This window comes from Rousettus aegyptiacus, unplaced genomic scaffold (genome assembly GCF_014176215.1).
Source record: "Rousettus aegyptiacus isolate mRouAeg1 unplaced genomic scaffold, mRouAeg1.p scaffold_m13_p_18, whole genome shotgun sequence".
NCBI classification, from domain to species: Eukaryota; Metazoa; Chordata; class Mammalia; order Chiroptera; family Pteropodidae; genus Rousettus; species Rousettus aegyptiacus.
In genome coordinates, this window is record NW_023416293.1 from 3,101,177 (window position 1) to 3,118,495 (window position 17,319).

Consider the following 17,319-nt stretch of genomic DNA (forward strand, 5'->3'; position numbering starts at 1 on the left):
TACAACAGGTCCTCAAATAATGTTGCATCGTTCAAAGTCATTTTGTTATAATATTGATGAGAAAAAAGTTGATTCTTGGTGGGAGCCACTCTATGTGTGGAGTTTGCACATTCTTCCCATGTCCATGTGAGTTTCCTCCCCCATCCCTAAGACGTGCGTGCAAGGTGAACTGGTGTGTCCGCGTTGTCCCAGTCTGAGTGAGTGTAGGTGTGTGTGAGTGTGCCCTGAGATGGAAGGTCATCTTATCCAAGGCGGAGGCCCACCTGGCACTCTGAGCCTGCTGAGAAAGTCTCCTGTCCCCTGTGACCCTGAACTGGATCAGCGAGTTGGAAAAGAATGATGTGAATTGCTTTTTATTTATCTTCCCTAAATGTACGTATAGCTCACATTTATTTCAGTGTTTAATATTGAAGTGTTTTGACTCTTAATTTTAAAGTTTGGTGATGGTTCCGTAACCAGAAACATGCTGTAGGAACTTAACTCTTGTTTATTTCAAGTAGCCTTTGGTAAAATTTGTTTTGTCATGCCTCACTTCGTTTAAAAGTCGAAGTTTCCAAGAACCTATCAACAATGTTTAGTGAGCACTTACTCTGTCGTTTTGTATATTATGAGCATTTTAACACTATAATTCTTCCAAGCCATGAGCACAAAATATCCTTCCATATATTTCTGTCTCTTTTCATCTCTTTCACCAGTGTCATAGTTTTCAGTACAAAAGTCTTTCACCTCCTTGGTTAAAAGTGTTCCTTGGTAATTTTATTCTTTTTGAAAAATACTATCTTTATTGAAGTAAAATTAATATTTATGTATCCATTTAAAGTATCCAGTGTCCTGACGTTCGACATGTATTTGGCCATGTGACGAGTACCACAATGAAGATTTAAAAATTTTTTAATTATTTCAAAAAGCTCCCTGGCGCCACTTTGCCTCAGGCCCCTCCTCCCACTGCCAGCCCCTCGCTACTTTGGGCAACTATAGTTTTGATTTTTCTGGAGTTCTCGTTTACGTGGGATGGAACAGTGTGCCGTCTTTTGTACGTGGCTGCTTTCGCCTGGCGTGGCACTTCGAGATTCACCCAGGCTGTTGTATGTCATCCTTAGTTCCTTTTATTGCTGAATTGTACTTTATAAACGTATCACAACTTGATTATCCGTTCGTAAGTTTGATGGACTTTTAAGTTTCTAGTTTGGGACTATTACATATAAAGGTGCTGTGGAGGTTTGCCTACAGTTGTTCAAGGGTATATATTTTTATTTCTCTTGGAGTTGCTGGATCGTATGGTTAGGTGTGTGCTTAAATTTTAAAGAAACTGTTTTCCCATCTGACTAAGCCTTTTCGCTTTGCCGTAAGTGCTATATTAGGGCTGCGGTCGATCCACATGCATGTCAACATTTCGTATCATCAGGTTTTTTTTTTTTTATGTACAAAATATTTTTTTTGATGGAACTAATTTAAGTTTATTACTATTCAACCAATAGAGAATTACTAATGTGTTTAGCAACTGTCTTTGCATAACTTCAGCTAATCATATTTCTTGTCATTAAAGTATCCTTTTTTCAGAAAAACTTTTTATTAAAATGTCGCTAACATACAAAATCGTATTAGTTTCAGGCGTACACCATAGTTATTCAACATTTATACACCTAACGCGACCACCACGGTACGTCCAGCAACCATGTGAATGCGTAGTGAGTCACAATATTCCTGGCTGTATTCCCTATGCTGAGCACCACAGCCCACTGACTTGATCTACACCTGGACGTTCGAACTTACTCCCCTTAACTTGCCCTCCGCCTTTTTGATTTTTCAATTACAGTTGACATTCACTATTATTTTATATTAGTTTCAGGTGCACAGCGTAGTCGTTAGATATTTATATCACTTACAAAGTGATCCCCTCTAAATTAGACATAGTTATTACAGTATTATTGACTACATTCCCTATGCTGTGCTTTACATTCCCATGACTATTTCGTATCGGCCAGTTTGTAAAACTACAACACGCTTCACGAATTCGCGCGGCGTCCTTGTGCAGGGGCCACACGTGTCTTCTCTGTGTCGTTCTGGTTTTAGTGTATGTGCTGCTGAAGCAAGTGCGGTACTGCCAGGTTTTAATTTTTGTCATGCTCATGGACGCGTAGGACTCTCATTCGCATTTCTTAATTTTCATTTCCCTAATGAAGTTGGACACATTTTCATTGGTTTTTAGTAATTTACGTACCTTCTTTGGTGAAGACTCTGATCAAATCTTTTGCCATTTAAAAAAAATGGACTTGGTTTTCTCTTTTAAGGTGTAAGGATTCATTATATATTTTGGATGTTTTACCAGATGCATGTTTTGCAAATGTTTTCATTTTTTGTGGCTTGCCTTTTCGTGTTCTCAAAGAGCAAAAGATATATTTTAAAAAGCGAATCTCATTTATCAAATATTTTCTTTTACAGTTTGCGTCCTATTAAGACAGCTTTGTTATATCTGAGATTATGACAATTTTCCCCTATGCTGTCTTTTAGAGGCTTTATAATTTTTGGCCTGTGATCAATTTTGAGTTCATTTTGCATATGGTGTGAGGAAAGAAAGTTTATATTTTTCCAGATGTATTATCTCCAGCACCATTTTTTGGAAGACTTCAAGTCTGATAAACTGTCTCACCTGTACTAGTTTGCTAGTCCTGCCATAACAAATGACCACCAACGAGGTTACTAAAAACAGCAGAGAATTGTTCTCTCGCCGTTCTGGGGCTAAAATCCCAAAATCAAGATGTTGGCAAGGCCATGGTTCCTCTGCCTCTTCCCACCTTCTGGCGGCCGCTGGCAGACCTAGGCTCTCCATCACTGCATGGCCACCCCGCCCCCCGCCCCCGTGCATCTGAGGCCAGATTTCCCTCACCTCACAAGAACTAGATTTGGGGCCCACTGTAATCCAGTATGGCCTCGTCTTAACTAATTACATCTGCGACTATCCTGTCTCTAAATAAGGTCCCATTCTGAGATTCTCATGGACATAAATTTGAGGCAACACTATTCAACTCATTATAGCACCTTGGTAAAAAAAAAAAAAATTATTGAAGACGTATGAGGATCTAGTTTTGATACTTTATTCTGTTCCATTGATCTATACATCTCCTTTTTTAGGCAATACCACATTGTCTTGATTATTGTAGTTCCATAGAGGGTTTTCAGTTATTCGAGTTTATTCTGTCAAATAATTTTAGCTATTCTAAGTCCTTTACAATTCCATGTAAATTATTGAAATAGTGTATCAATTTCCACAAGATATTACTGCTGGGATTTTGATTGGGATTGCTTCGAATCTATTAATCAATTTGACTTTTTAATAATATTGAGTCTTCCAATTTAAATCTTCCCTTCAGTAATGTTTAATAGCATGCAGCTTTTGTACATATTTTGTTAAATTTATCTTTAAAGTATTTCACGTTTTTCATGTTATTGTAAATATTTAAAAATTCTAGTTTTTAATCGTTCACCGCTAGCACAGAAAATACGATTGATTTTGTATATCGACCTTGCTAAACACAATTTTTAACTGTAGCAGCTTTTTTAAATTTACTTTTTATCGAGGTAACATTAGTCTATAAAATTATGTAAGTCTCAGATATGCGACACTGTGAAGCAACATCTGTATGTACTACATCGCGTTCACCACCATAAGTCTAATTGCCATCCATCCCCATACAATCGACCCCCTTCCCTGCTGGTAACCACCAATCTGTTGTCTGCCTCTGTAAGTTTCTGTTTCATTTTGTTTGTTTTGTTTTATATTGCACATATGAGTGATATCATACAGTATTTCTTTTTTCCATCTGACTTATTTGACTTAGCATAATAGCCGCAGGGTCCATCCATGGTGTCTCAGACAGCAGGATTTCACCTTTTTATGACTGAGTAGTATTCCAGTGTGTGTTTGTGTATGTGGGAGTATCTATCTCACATCTTCTTTATCCATTCATTTGTTGATGGACACTTGGGTTGTTTTCGTTTCTTGGCTGTTGTAGGTAATGCTGCAATGAACATAGGGTGCATATATCTTTTTGAATTAGTGTTTTCGTACTATTCAGATAAATACCCCTAAGTGGAATAGCTGGATACTATGGTAGTTGTCTTCTTAATTTTTTTGTAGGCTCTCCATACTGTCTTCCACAGTAGCTGTACTAATTTATATGTACAAGGGTGCCTTCCCCTCACATCCTCTCCAACACTTGTTGCTTCTTGTCTTTTTAATTAAAACCCATTCTAACAGGTGTGACATGATATCTCACTGTGGTTTCGATTTGCATTTCTCTAATAATTAGTGATGTTGAACATCTTTTCATGTGCCAAGGAAGACTGTGTCTTCCTAGGGAAAATGTCTATTCAGATCCTTTGCCCATTTTTTAATTGGGTTGCTTTTTTGTTATTGAGATATGAGTTCTTTCTATATTTTGAATATCAGCTCCTTATCAAACGTATGATTTACACATATCTATTCCGATTCAGCAGGTGCGCCTTTCTGCTTTGATAGTTTCTTTTGCCGTGCAGAAGCTTTTTTGTTTGATGTCCCTTTTTTTGTTTGTTTCCCTTGCCATTGGAGTTGAATCCACAAAAAACATCACTAAGAATGATGTCAAGGAGCTTACCACCTTTATTTTCTTCTACATATTTTATTGTTTAGGGTCTTACATTCAAAAGTCTTTAATCCATTCTTAATTAATTTTTGTGTGTGGTGTAAAATAGTAGTCTAGTTTCACCCTTTTGCATATGGCTTTCCAGTTTTCCCAGCACCACTTATGGAAGAGACTTTTCTTTCTCCATTGTGTGTTCTTGGCTCCCTTGGCAATTAGTTATCCACACATGTGTGGGTTTATTTCTAGGCTCCTGATACTATTTCGTGTATTTGTCTATTCATTTGTTATTTTCTGGTATCATACTATTTGGGTTACTATAGCTTTATAGTATAATTTGAATTCAAGAAATGTAAGCCCTCTGGCTTTGTTCTTTTTGCTTCAGATGCTTTGGCTATTTGGGATCTTTTGTAGTTCCCTCCAAATTTTACGGTTTTTCGTTCTGTTTCTGTGAAAAATACTGTTAAGATTTTTAAAATTTAATTTAATTTAATATTAGTTTAAGATAGACAGCACAATGGTTAGATGCTGTTGAGATTTTGATAAGGACTGCATTAAATCTGTAGAATGTTTTAGGCAATTTGGACATGTTAACAATGTCATTTCTTCTAATTCATGAGCACTGGATATCTTTCCATTTCTTTGTGCCTTCAATTTCTTTCAATAATGTCATGTAGTTTTCAGTGTGTAGGTCTTATACCCCCTTAGTTAAATTTATTCCTAGGTATTTGGTTGTTGCAGTTGTAAATGGGATTGTTTTATTTTTCTGGTTTTTCACTGTTAGTGTATAGAAACACAACAAATATTTGTATACTGGTTTTGTGCTCTGTAACTTTACTGTTTATTATTTCTAATATTTTTCATGACGTCTTTAGTGTTTTCTATATGTAAAATCATGCCATACACAAATAGTTACAGCTCTACTTCTTCCTTTCCAATTTGGACACCTTTTATTTCTTTTTCTTGCTCGATTGCTTTAGACAGGACTTCTACTGTATTTATAAGGGTGAACACCCTTGCCTTGTTCCTGATCTTAGAGGAAAAGGTTTATTTTTCACCAGTGACTGATGCCTAGCTGAGGGTTTATCCTATATGGCCTTTATCATGTTGAGGTACTTTCCTAGACCCATTTTATTGAGAGTTTTTGTCATAAATGAATCTTGTCAAATGCTATTCTACATCACTGTCAATTCCTTAGGGTTTTTCACATAGATAATCATGTCATATGCAAATAGCATGACTTATTTCTTTTTAATCTGCACACCACTTATTTCCTATTAATTGCCATATTGCCCTGGCTAGGACCTGCAGTAAATGTTGTGTAGAAATGATGAGGTTGAACCTCTTTGCCTTACCCCCAATCCTAGGGGGAAGCATGCAGTGTTTTACCTTCAAATGTGAGAAAACCTATGTATTTCAGGGAATTTCTGTTTCTAGGAAGCTCTTTCCTGTTTCAGGTTTGCTGAAAGTTTTCATCATGATTGTGTTGAATTTTGTCAAATACCTTTTTTGCTTCTGATCATGTACTTTTTTTCTTCCTTTATTCTGTTCATAAGATGAATTACATCGATATTCAGATGTTAGGCCAGTCTTCAGGAAAAGTCCCACTTGATAGCGATATTGTTTTTTAAATATATTGTTGAATTCTACTTGCTGAAATCTTGTTAATTTTCGTGCCTATGTCCATAAAGGATATTGGTTTGTAGTGTTTTATAGCATCTTTGGTGGGTTTTCTTATAATACCGGCCTAAGAAAATAACTGTTCCTTCTACCGCCTGCGAGACTATTCCGTAGCGTTCTCGTTACTTCTACCTCTGGCAGAATTCCCAGCAGAGGCATCTGGGCCTGGAGTTTTCTTTGTGAGGTTTTTAACTATAAATTCAATTTCTTTAATAAATTCAAGTTCTTTAATAAATATAAATTCAACACCTTTCATAGATATCGGGCTACTAGTGTTACCCCTTTGTGTGCGAACTACTAAGGAGCTTGTGTCCATTTTACCTGTCTTATTGAATCTATTGACAATAAGTTGTTCAGAACATTCCCTTAGGTATTTTAATGTGTTTCAGAGCTGCAGTAATGGCTCCCTTTCATGTCTCACCTTGGGACTTTATATGTCCTTTTCCTTAATCAGTTTGGCTAGAGGCTTATCGATTTTATTGATCTATTCAAAGAACAGGTTTTCAGGTTCATTGATTTTTTCCTCTATTATTTTACTGTTCTATATTAATGTAAATTAATTAGCTTAGATTAGATTAATGCTCTAAACTTTTTCCCCTCTGTTTACTTTGTGTTTAACTTTCTAAATTCTTAGGTAGAAACCTAGAATGTTTGAGACTATTCTTCTCTAATATAATCATTTTATGCTATAAAATTTCTCTAAGCCATGCTTTAGCTGAACCACACAAATTTTGATGGATGTCTTGATTTTTGAATTCAAAATATTTACTAATTTTCCTTTGGGCTGTTTCTTGACTTATGGATTATTTAGAAGTCTGTTATTTTCTAAATATTTGTGGATTTTCCTAATGTCTTTCAGTTATTTTTAGTTTATTTCCATTGTCGTCAGAGAACATACTTTGTATGATTTTAGTTATCTTACATTTGTTGAGATTAGTTTTATACGGAATGTAGTTGATCATAACAAAAGTACGTGTTCACTTGAAAAGGCTGTGTAGTGCCGTGGTTGGGTGGGGGTAGCACAGTTTTATAATATAATCGTCAATTAGGATGCTAGTGTCATTCTATAATGTTACCGATTTTTAAATTTGTTTTATCCATTACTCAGAGGAGTAACTAAATTATAAATCATAATTATGGGTTGGTCTGTTTCTCTTTCAATTTCTATCCGTTTTTACTTCATGTACATTGAAAATCCGTTATTGGGTACATACCAATTTAGGATGGTATGTCTTCTTAATTAATTGATTACTTTATCATTACAAAACATCCCTTGTTCTGAAGTCTACTTTGATGTAAATATTACCTCTGTAATTTTCTTTCTGTTAGTATTTACATAGTAGTTATCTATTTATAGCTAAATTGGTTTTCTGTAACTAGGAAAAACAGGATCCAACTACATCTATCAAATCTGATCATCTCTACCTTTTAATTGGCATGTTTATTTACATTTGCTATAATAAGTAATATGGCTGGCATTAAATTTACCATCTTGGTATTTATTTTATTATTCCATCTCCTTTTCCTGCCATGTTTTAGATTGAGTATATCATAATTCCATTTCTTCACAACTGACTCATTATTATGCTTCTTTTTTATTTTTTTATTGATTGCTCTAGGGTGGTACATTCTGGGGTTGGTCCATAAGATCCTTACAGTGAGATTGTGAAGTCAAAACTATTTGACAGAGGGTATTTTAGGGGGGTGCTTAATAAAAGCTAAAATCTTTAGACTGGGTTTTGAAAGACAAGTAGGCAGACAAGAACAGAAGAGGTTGGGGGAAAATGAACAAAGCCTCAGTGACCTGTGAGACAATCTCACACATACGTGTAACTGGAGTCCCAGAAGAAATAAGGGAAGGCACAAAAAAAATACTTGAAATGATGGTAGAAATTTCTCCAAATTTGATACAAACTATAAACGCACAGATCCAAGAAGCTTAGGGAGCTGTGTTCAGATTGAAATGACCACCTGCCCTTCACGCTCCATAGTATCCTACACATTCTGGTCACAACTCGTAATGCTTGAATGCCCTCAGTTGTCTGTCTGCTCATATGAAACTGTGAGCAACTTTAAAATGGAACAGTGCATGGCATGTGATAAATATTTGATCTCACAAAAGTTCTCAAATGCTGAGTGCTTCACAAGTTTTGCTTATTTTGCATTTCTCAGATATGCAAAACAATTGACCAACACTCCTTTTTCAAAATATGATAACACATAGGGAAATCAACTGATGTGAGTACCTAAGAAATTATTTAGGCAATAGCTACACTTTCGAATCTCATGTTTAGCATGAAAAAGGAATAAATTTAAAATCAAACTCTCAAATGGAAATATATATTGTAGCATGCCCGCATAAAAAAATAATTGTTATACCGTTAACACATCATTAAAAAAAAAAACAAAAAAAACCCTTCCATCGAAGTTGTGTTTCAAAGCAATTTACCTGGCTTGCAAATTTACTATTAGGATCAGCTGAAATAAACACACCGTCTTTATCCAGCTGAAATCCACTGTGAGACCAATATGCCAGGTCAAACGTAAATGTCTTCACATGTTCGGGGTTCTTAGGGTCTTGAATAGTGGTGGTCCCGGAATGCATGGAAATCACACATTTGCTCCCAGAATTCTTCTCTCTCTATAGTCAAATGACAAATTCAGACTCAATCATTATAGCTTTTCTTTATCATCCAAGTAACTTGTTTTGCAAGTCTTTGTACCTAGTAAGAAATTAAGCCGTGGACTTACCATTCATTTTGTTCCCCGATTTTGTTATTCTAGCAGCTCTCATGACAAGCAGTTGCTCTTATATTCCTTCCGAATTTTTAAAGGGCTTGTCTCTAGTCACATTAACTTTCTGGGAACAGCATTTCTAACACTCAGCTATACTAATACCAATAACTATAGCAGCAGAGAAATCCAAGGGGCTGCACTGTCCCACCTTTCAGGGAAACTATGAAAATTATTAAACAAAAAAAAAAAAGAAAGAAAATATGACCATTTAAAGCCTATGGAAATCATCCTAAGGGCAAACAACCAAGGAAGAAACATCTATACAAGCAAATCGATCAAAATTTGGTAAGAAAGCAGAATCTTGGTATTTGAAAAAAGACCATTCTCAACCCACCCAGCGCAGTGAGGTGACCATTTAAGTGCCAAAATACAGGCCCTCCGCCGCCTCCCCAGATCCCAGGGGTGGGCTTTCTTCCTGGGAAGGGCAGGATATTGGCATTTCTCACCCTGCCCCCATCTACCTTTGCTGAGGCCAAGTCTTGGGGAAGTGTGGATGAGAAGTGGGGGTTTCCCCTTCTTCCCAGTTCCCACTCGTGGAACAGGGTCTACAGCACACTGAGAATACTAGGGTGCTCAGCACCCTTGCTCCTGAGGTGGTGGTTCCCCACCAGGAGGGACAAGCTGAGGACCTCAGGCTGCTGTTCCATATTCACCAAGTGCTGGGCTTCTCCAACAGAGATGTCACTCAGAGAGCAGCTTGCCGTTGGTATTTAATCTCTTCCCAAAGGAATTGACCTCATTTGTCCCTTTAGAGAAATTCAATCCTAAAGACACTTCAAGAACAGAGAGGTTGTGATGAAAAGCCACTGGGAAGAGATTTAAGATACAGGTTATGGGATTCTGGGACATCAAGTGTACAAACATTTACATCATAGGGGTACCAGAAAGATGTGGGAGAAAGCAAGAAATTAAAAACTATTTGAAGAAATAATGACAGAAAACCTCCCTAATCTAGCAAAGGAAATAAATACAAGCACAGGAAGCTCAGAGTCCCAAACAAGATAAACCCAAAGAGGTCTACACCAAGACATATCATAATTAAAATATCAAAGGTGAAATACAGAATCTTAAAAACAGCAAGAGAAAAGCAGTTACCTACAAGGGAGCTCCCATAAGAATGTCAGCTGATTTCTCAACAGAAACTTTGCAGGCCAGAAGGGATTGGCATGAAATTTTCAAAGTGATGAGAAGCAAGGACCTACAACCAAGATTAGTCTACACAGCAAAGCTATCATTCGGAATCGAAGGACAGATAAAGAGTTTCCCAGATAAGAAAAAGCTCAGAGTTCATCACCATCAAGCCAGTGTTACAGGAAATGTTGGAGGGCCTTCTTTAAGAATTGAAAAACTATATCGAAAATATGAATAATAAAATAGCAATAACTACCTATCAATAATTACTTTAATATAAATGAATTAAACGCTTTAATCAAAAGATAGGGTGGCTAAATGGATAAGAAAACATATATGCTGTTTACAAGAGACTCAAGACACACGGAAACTGAAAGTAAATGGATAGAAAAAGATACTTCATGAAAATGGAAACAAACAAACAAACAAAAGGGCAGCAATGTGTATACCAGACAAAACAGACTTTAAAACAAAGGCTATACGAGAGACAAAGAAGGACCCAGTAATCCCACTTCTGGGTATTTATCCAAAGAAACCTAAATACTACTTCGAAGGGACATGGTCATCCGTAAGTTCACTGCAGCATTATTTACCGTAGCCAAGCTATGGAGGCCACCTGGGTGTCCACCAACTGATGGATAAGGAAGAGGTGGGACATATATGCAATGGACTGTTACTCAGACATAAAAAACAACAAAAAAAGATGAAATCTTGCCATCTGCCGCAGCATGGCTGGACCTAGAGGGTATTGTGCTGAGTCAGACAGACAAATGCCATACAACTCATTTACATGTGGAATCTAAGAAACAAAAAAAAATGAAACACTCATAGATGCAGGAAACATTTTGAGGAGTACCAGATGGGAAGGGGAATAAGGGTGTGAGTGAAAGAGGGGAAGAGATTAAAAAGTGCAAATTAGTAGTTTACAAAAACAGGGGGATATAAAGTATAGTATAAGGAATATAGTCAATAATATTATAATTGCATGGTGTCAGATGGGTACTAGATTTATTGGGGTGATCACTTCCTACACTATATAAATTAATCACCGTGTTTTACACCTAAAACTAACATAATGTTATATGTCAGCTGTAATTGAAAAAATATTTTTTTAAAGATACAGGTTAAATGATAGGTTTTCTAGTTTGCAGGAGGGCAGCGACTGGGGAATAAGATAGCTGAGAGAAGCCCATTCGGGGTCAGAAAAAATGTCAAACACGGATGTCAAACTCTTCCTTTCGAAGGGACCAGGTTATGCCCCCAGTGTAGTGTGGAAAACAGCGCTTTCAGCCACCGATCAGGAGAGTAAAAAGCTTGGGTTTGGTCGAGAAAGGAAAGGCGCCCCTATCCCGCTGGCGCCTCACTGAAATCCCGCCATCACCCCAGGGTGCACGGGGCACATCCAAAGCTGGGCGTCCCTGAGGAGTAACGACAGGGGAGACTGCACATGAAGTTAGAGGAGGCGGAGTCCAGGTCACCGAGACGATGACTTTGGCCAGGTGTGACCCATAGCCATTCACTGGCAGATCGTCTCCTGAGTTCATCCCCGCTCCTCGCGACCATTCCAGTGCGCGCTGAGCAGCTGCGGTGGTGGACTTGAGTCTGATGCAGTGTTTGAGATGGAGCACAGAGGCCGTGCTCACGTGTGACTCTTGAGTGTCCACTTCTACACTCTCAACTGTTTAACCCGCTTCCCCGAGAACACGCGCTGGTGGTGCTCGCGGCTGCGGTTACCCCAAGATAACTCATAGGTTAGTCCTAACCTAACCCCCCGTTTGCGACGAAATATTTTATTGTTATTTTCACATTGTTCTGGTATATCGTCTTTGGAAGCAAATGAACATCATTCTATTTATAGCATTGTATTTTAGTAGTGATAGTTTCCTTTATAAAATATAGTAATTCTAGGTCACTAAAAATGTCGAATCCTAGAAAACATGTGATCCTACGTGTGATGTTAAATTAATGCTGGCAGCGAGCTACGCCTTTTTCCAAACAGGAAAAGGGTTACAACTTGCAGTTAGTTGCTCTAGCAATATTAAGGGCCAATGAAAAATAACCCCCAGAATAGCTACTTTCAGTGTGTTGATGAGTTAGGTTATAATTTTTTTTTTTTTTTTGGCCAAAACATTTAATTTGCTGATCACAGGTTAATTCTTTACCCTTTACATAGGTATCTATGTATCTGCCTAGATGCTGACATGTTTTCTGCAATATAGATGGATAAGGGACAGGACAGAACTGAAAGTACAAACTAAAAGTACAAAGTGAAACTGAGTACTGATGGCGAGAGAAAGCAGCAGGCCGTGTAAGCGGGAAAGACCTCGTATCAGGCCCTCATTACACTGTATCCCATTCAGGATCAGTTACTGTGAAAAACGCCTGTCACTGGTGTTTTGTTTAGCATACCCTTATCCAAATCTTACTTATGCTATGTGGTCAGTTCAAACGCTTCTGTTTCTGGGAAGCTGTCAAGATGTGTGTGTCCAGGCAGAGCTATTACCTGACCTTTCTCTGGGCATGATTGTGGTACACACCGCTGCAAATAAACTGCTTAGATACGACTAGAAACTGGAGAAGGATTTTCCTTCAGATCCTCAGCCACTAGTGCAGCATCTGACCCGTCGGCTGTTCAGGTTTATCTTAACACTTAATGTACTGATAAGCAAAGATAAACGATTGCTAAAGGTCCTGGAATTATTCCAATCCATATTTTATCCTAAAATGTAGCAACATAATGACCAGTGTTTTTGTAAAAGTTACAGAAATTCATTTGTACATCAATGTATTTAAAATAGTTATTTCAGAACTGGCAATTTGTTGGCTTATGATCTACTGTTGAGGGAAGAAGTACTTTGATTAAAAATAGATACCACACGGCCATATTCACCAAACAGCATTGGCTTAAAAAACTATTAACTTGACAGTAGATTTCTCTTGTCAATTTTTTTATTGTGCTACTTGCGCAAAGAATGAAATTGTTCACTGAATTATTTTTCGATCTTTACTCATTTAACAAGTTCATTTAAATAAGTTTAATGCTCCATAAACGACAAGCAGCTTAAATACACGTTTGATAGCGCCCCTTAAAAAGTTAATGAAACGAAAGCCAGAGTCGCGTCCGCGCCGCGCGCCGCACTGACCTGACTGAAAGGCCGCACGCGCACTGCCACTCGCACGCCGTCGATGCCTGGCGTGGGCACTGTCATCGTCTTCCCATTTTGCGTAGTTATTTGGTAGAAAAATAATGTAGACAGCACATTGCTTATGCCTCACACTGAAACATTAAAGGTTTAGCTAACGAAAGCAGTTTGTTTCTAGACAATCAATTATTAACGGTCCGTTCATTACACACTATCAATTACCTGTCATAAATTATTTTACAACACTTATTTATTGATGAATTTTATAGCCTACATCAAGTATCACCACTTAATTGCACAGTCATACTGCAGAGAACAGCTGTTCATTTTTTGTTCTTTTCCTTTTTCTACATCTATCACACTCTTTCCCCATCCTCAATAGTCTGCGCCTGAGGTCCTATGAGAACTCATGTTTTAAAACCTGAATATTTCTGTGAGTCAGTAGCAAGCTCCTTCAAAGAAATACTATAAAATTTGTTCAGACTTCTCATTCTATCAATTAGGCACACACAAGGTGCACCGAATATCCATAAAACAGATTTGTTTTACGTTCCCCTTCTTTCTCAAACCCTTTTAAGAAGTTGCTAGTGAGCAGTGAACCGGTCAATCTAACCTGGATAATTAGTCTCTGAATAATTAAGAGACTTTAAAGATAGCCTTTAAGCTTGCTGAACAAGAAATGCCAACATTACATTTAACCAATGCATTACTTGGAAAATTACTCATTTGAGGTAGAGTACACAAAATTTGTTAAAACTATAGAAAAGTAGCAAAATTACATGCCCATAATTCAATTACAACATAGTTAACAGCCAACCCCCCCAAACAAAAAACAAATTTTATAATTAGAAATCTTAATCACAGAAGCAAAGTGCATAAATTATAAAATAGCAACTTAAAAATGTAACAGTTCGATCCTCGTTTAGGGATTGGTCTAATACTTTTAACTGTAGAGAAAGAATATGGGACCAATGCTACTACCATATAAAATTATTAAAACAAATTTCCCTCTCAAAAATCTAACAGACACAAACTACTGTGAAGTATACACTTTATTTAACATTCCAATAAGCCATATTTACATATTATATAAATGTATGAAGTCAATATAAAATAGAAAAAACTGCCTTGACTAAAAGAATCACACTCCATGTGGAGCTGCTTTACTTACTGAAGACCTTCTGTTTACAAAAATTTACAATTTATATAAATTATATTCTTCCAAATTAGATGATTTTTAATAATCCACACAACTCTGATGACTTTACAAATAGGTGTGCATTAAAAACTTGAAAAACATTACAGCATTTTTCTGCGTAGAATCTGTTTCGGAAAGGAAGACAGTTTCCTTCTGTTCCTTCCCAGAGCTTTTCCCGTCGCTTCCGCGGTTCTCCTCGGCTTGTGCCTTGCTCCAGCAACTGGGCTTGCCAAGGGGGAAATCAGCTTAATTTCCACTGGAGGAGGTGACCAAGAACTTTCTTCTTCTATGTTTCTAAAAAAAGATATAATTCAAGTAAGGATAAACACATCATAAAATATAATTGGCTTCCGCATATGTTAAACTTCACCCTTTCCTGGTGCTTTCATTTTATAAAAGGGAACCGAAGTGAAGCTTTAAGTCATAAGCTAATCAGAGGCAGAGTTGAGGTTCCACATGAGAGAAATTTCCCTTTTTGATTTAGATATTCAAAAAACAATCACTGCTCAATTTTCTTTAAATGTTTCCTATGTATTCATAAATATTGCTTGGTTACAGGGATTGACCAAATACCAATAGTTAGTCCACGAAATCAGAGCCAAACAGGCCCATGAGGCGTTATGAAAAATGGCAAATCTTAGACACCAGAAATGAACAATTATGTATGTTTTTTCACATGAAGTAGTTTTCCTACTTGGATGGGAGACCACCTAGGAAGACCAGGTGCTGTAGGTGTAAAAATTAAAAAATAAAAAGAAAGGATTGTACGCTGACAAGGTCCTTGCAATCTGAGGTCAACAAAGGGTTGCCTCGCCTAAAAATATACGAAGTAGTTTTCCACATACAAAGCCAACTGATATGTAAATAGCGTTGTTATACTCAGAGTCTCATTAAATTAGTATTTAAAGGTAAAATGGATTAGTTTTATGAAATTCAATGATGCATAAGCACACTATGAATAATATACCATGTTAGAAATAAATATATCTGAAAAGAAGTAATTTCCCCACGGATGAAGTTTTCTATTAATGAAATACTCAAAGGATTTTTAGGTTTATAATTACTTTTTGCTAGGAAGATGCGAAACATGCCACACCCCTCCCTTCCTCCTTGTGAAAAAGATTCCCCAGGTCCTAACTCCTCCCACTGCACTGCCCTTCTTTAAAGAGAATGAATGGGCTGTTACGTTATAAAGAGACATCTAACCATTACCAGGAGCCGGTGCTGACAACTGCCCCTTAAGAGTACCCTTTTCTAATGAGCTTAATTTCTTTCAAATTAAGACTTCTCAAATATAATTTTAAGAAACAAAATACGGAAAAAGTCCTACTTGTTCGCTTGTTTCGATTTTTCAGTCCTTGTTCTTTTCGCTTTTTGCTTTCCCACAGTTTCTACTGATTGAGCATCATCTTCCTGTGAGTTAAAAATGTAAAAGATAGATCTTTTTAAAAAAGGTAAATTAAAAATTTGAAATCTAAATTTTAAAAGTTCTATCCTGAGTCAAGGAATATAGCCAAATAGTGTTAATGAACCGAAACTCGAAGTCCCAAATGACCTACAGTTTTAGTTCTCCGCAGTCACTGCCCTTCGTTCCCACTGCCTCTGATCAAACCTAAGCTCTCATCCCTCCACGGACACTAGGCTACCGCAGACTGTCTTCCTCAGCAGAGTTCGTGAATGTGCAAGCAGTCCCTCCCCCAGCGCACTGTCTCGCCTCTGCGCCTTTGCATCTGCTGCTTTCTGACAGAAATGCCTGTCTCCTTTATTTTCTATCTATAGGAGATTTTGCTATAAACTGTTCTTCATGCTATAAAATAATTATGTATGTTTTTGCCTCTTCAGTTAAAACTGAGCTCCTGAAAGACAAGAATCTACTTGCATTACGTCTCTGTAAGTCTTTGTCCTTGCCTATGAATATTGGTAATTCATAAGGATTTCATGCTCAATCTCTGAACTATTTTAGGGTTATGTGCAATAAGATGATAGAATCAACTCTGAAACATAGTCTAAGTCTGGTCTGTGGATGACAATCTAGGGGTTCAGGGACCTACATTTTAAATAAATACATCTAGATAATTCTGAGGGGATATAAATTCAAAAACCTGTCTCCTACTAGGTAAACTGTAGCTGCCAGTAATATGCCATCAGGAGACAGTAATATGCCATCAGGAGACAAGGCAATTTTGGGCTGTTAATACAAATGTCTGCTACTTTTAGTTTAAATAGAAACACTGCTTTAAAAACACATTTAAACAAACATACAAATAAAATTGTGCATTTTCTTACCAGTTCATCTACAAGAATGGGTGTATTAGATACATTTTTCCGCCTGGTCCTTAGAGCAGGAGTTGAAATAAAATGAGAAGATAAATCTGAAACCAATTCTTTCAGCTGTTCAGAAGCCTCTCTTTTTTTACCTAAATAAAAGGTAAGAAAAAATGACATTAATTTATATATACATATATTTTTTTAAAGCTTGAAACAAATGATGTGCATTAGAAAAATGTAAACATCCCCAAACATACAAAACACCAGTATCATAACCCATACCCATGACAGAAATGACATGAAAAATTCCCAACATCATTTGGGTAATTAAGCCAAATGTTCAGGAATAGTTAATGCTTCAAACTAAATAATGCTGTAATATAAAAATAGGACTTAAAGCAGATTTAAAACACTATTATTAGGCTAGTTTTGATCTTTATTGCTCCAGAAGGGAAAAAACATCAATCTCATATACAACCTGAGC

The 17,319-nt window shown here is 37.0% G+C and overlaps 1 protein-coding gene and 1 non-coding gene across 2 annotated transcripts in view; both read right to left on the reverse strand.

Moving 5' to 3' along the window:
• Positions 1 to 1,990: 1,990 nt before the first annotated feature.
• Positions 1,991 to 2,093, reverse strand: LOC118613499. Its single transcript, XR_004955505.1, has one exon. It is a non-coding gene; the product is annotated as a U6 spliceosomal RNA (small nuclear RNA).
• Positions 2,094 to 14,403: 12,310 nt separating this feature from the next.
• AHCTF1 (AT-hook containing transcription factor 1) overlaps positions 14,404 to 17,319 on the reverse strand; it is a 70,347-nt gene continuing 67,431 nt past the window's right edge. Inside the window, exons 34-36 of the mRNA XM_016157440.2 lie at positions 16,854 to 16,984; positions 15,898 to 15,980; positions 14,404 to 14,861 (exon numbers count right to left, since the gene is read on the reverse strand). Coding sequence (XP_016012926.2) covers positions 14,669 to 14,861; positions 15,898 to 15,980; positions 16,854 to 16,984 — 407 coding nt within the window. The 3' untranslated portion in view covers positions 14,404 to 14,668. The remainder of the gene's footprint in view (positions 14,862 to 15,897; positions 15,981 to 16,853; positions 16,985 to 17,319) is intronic.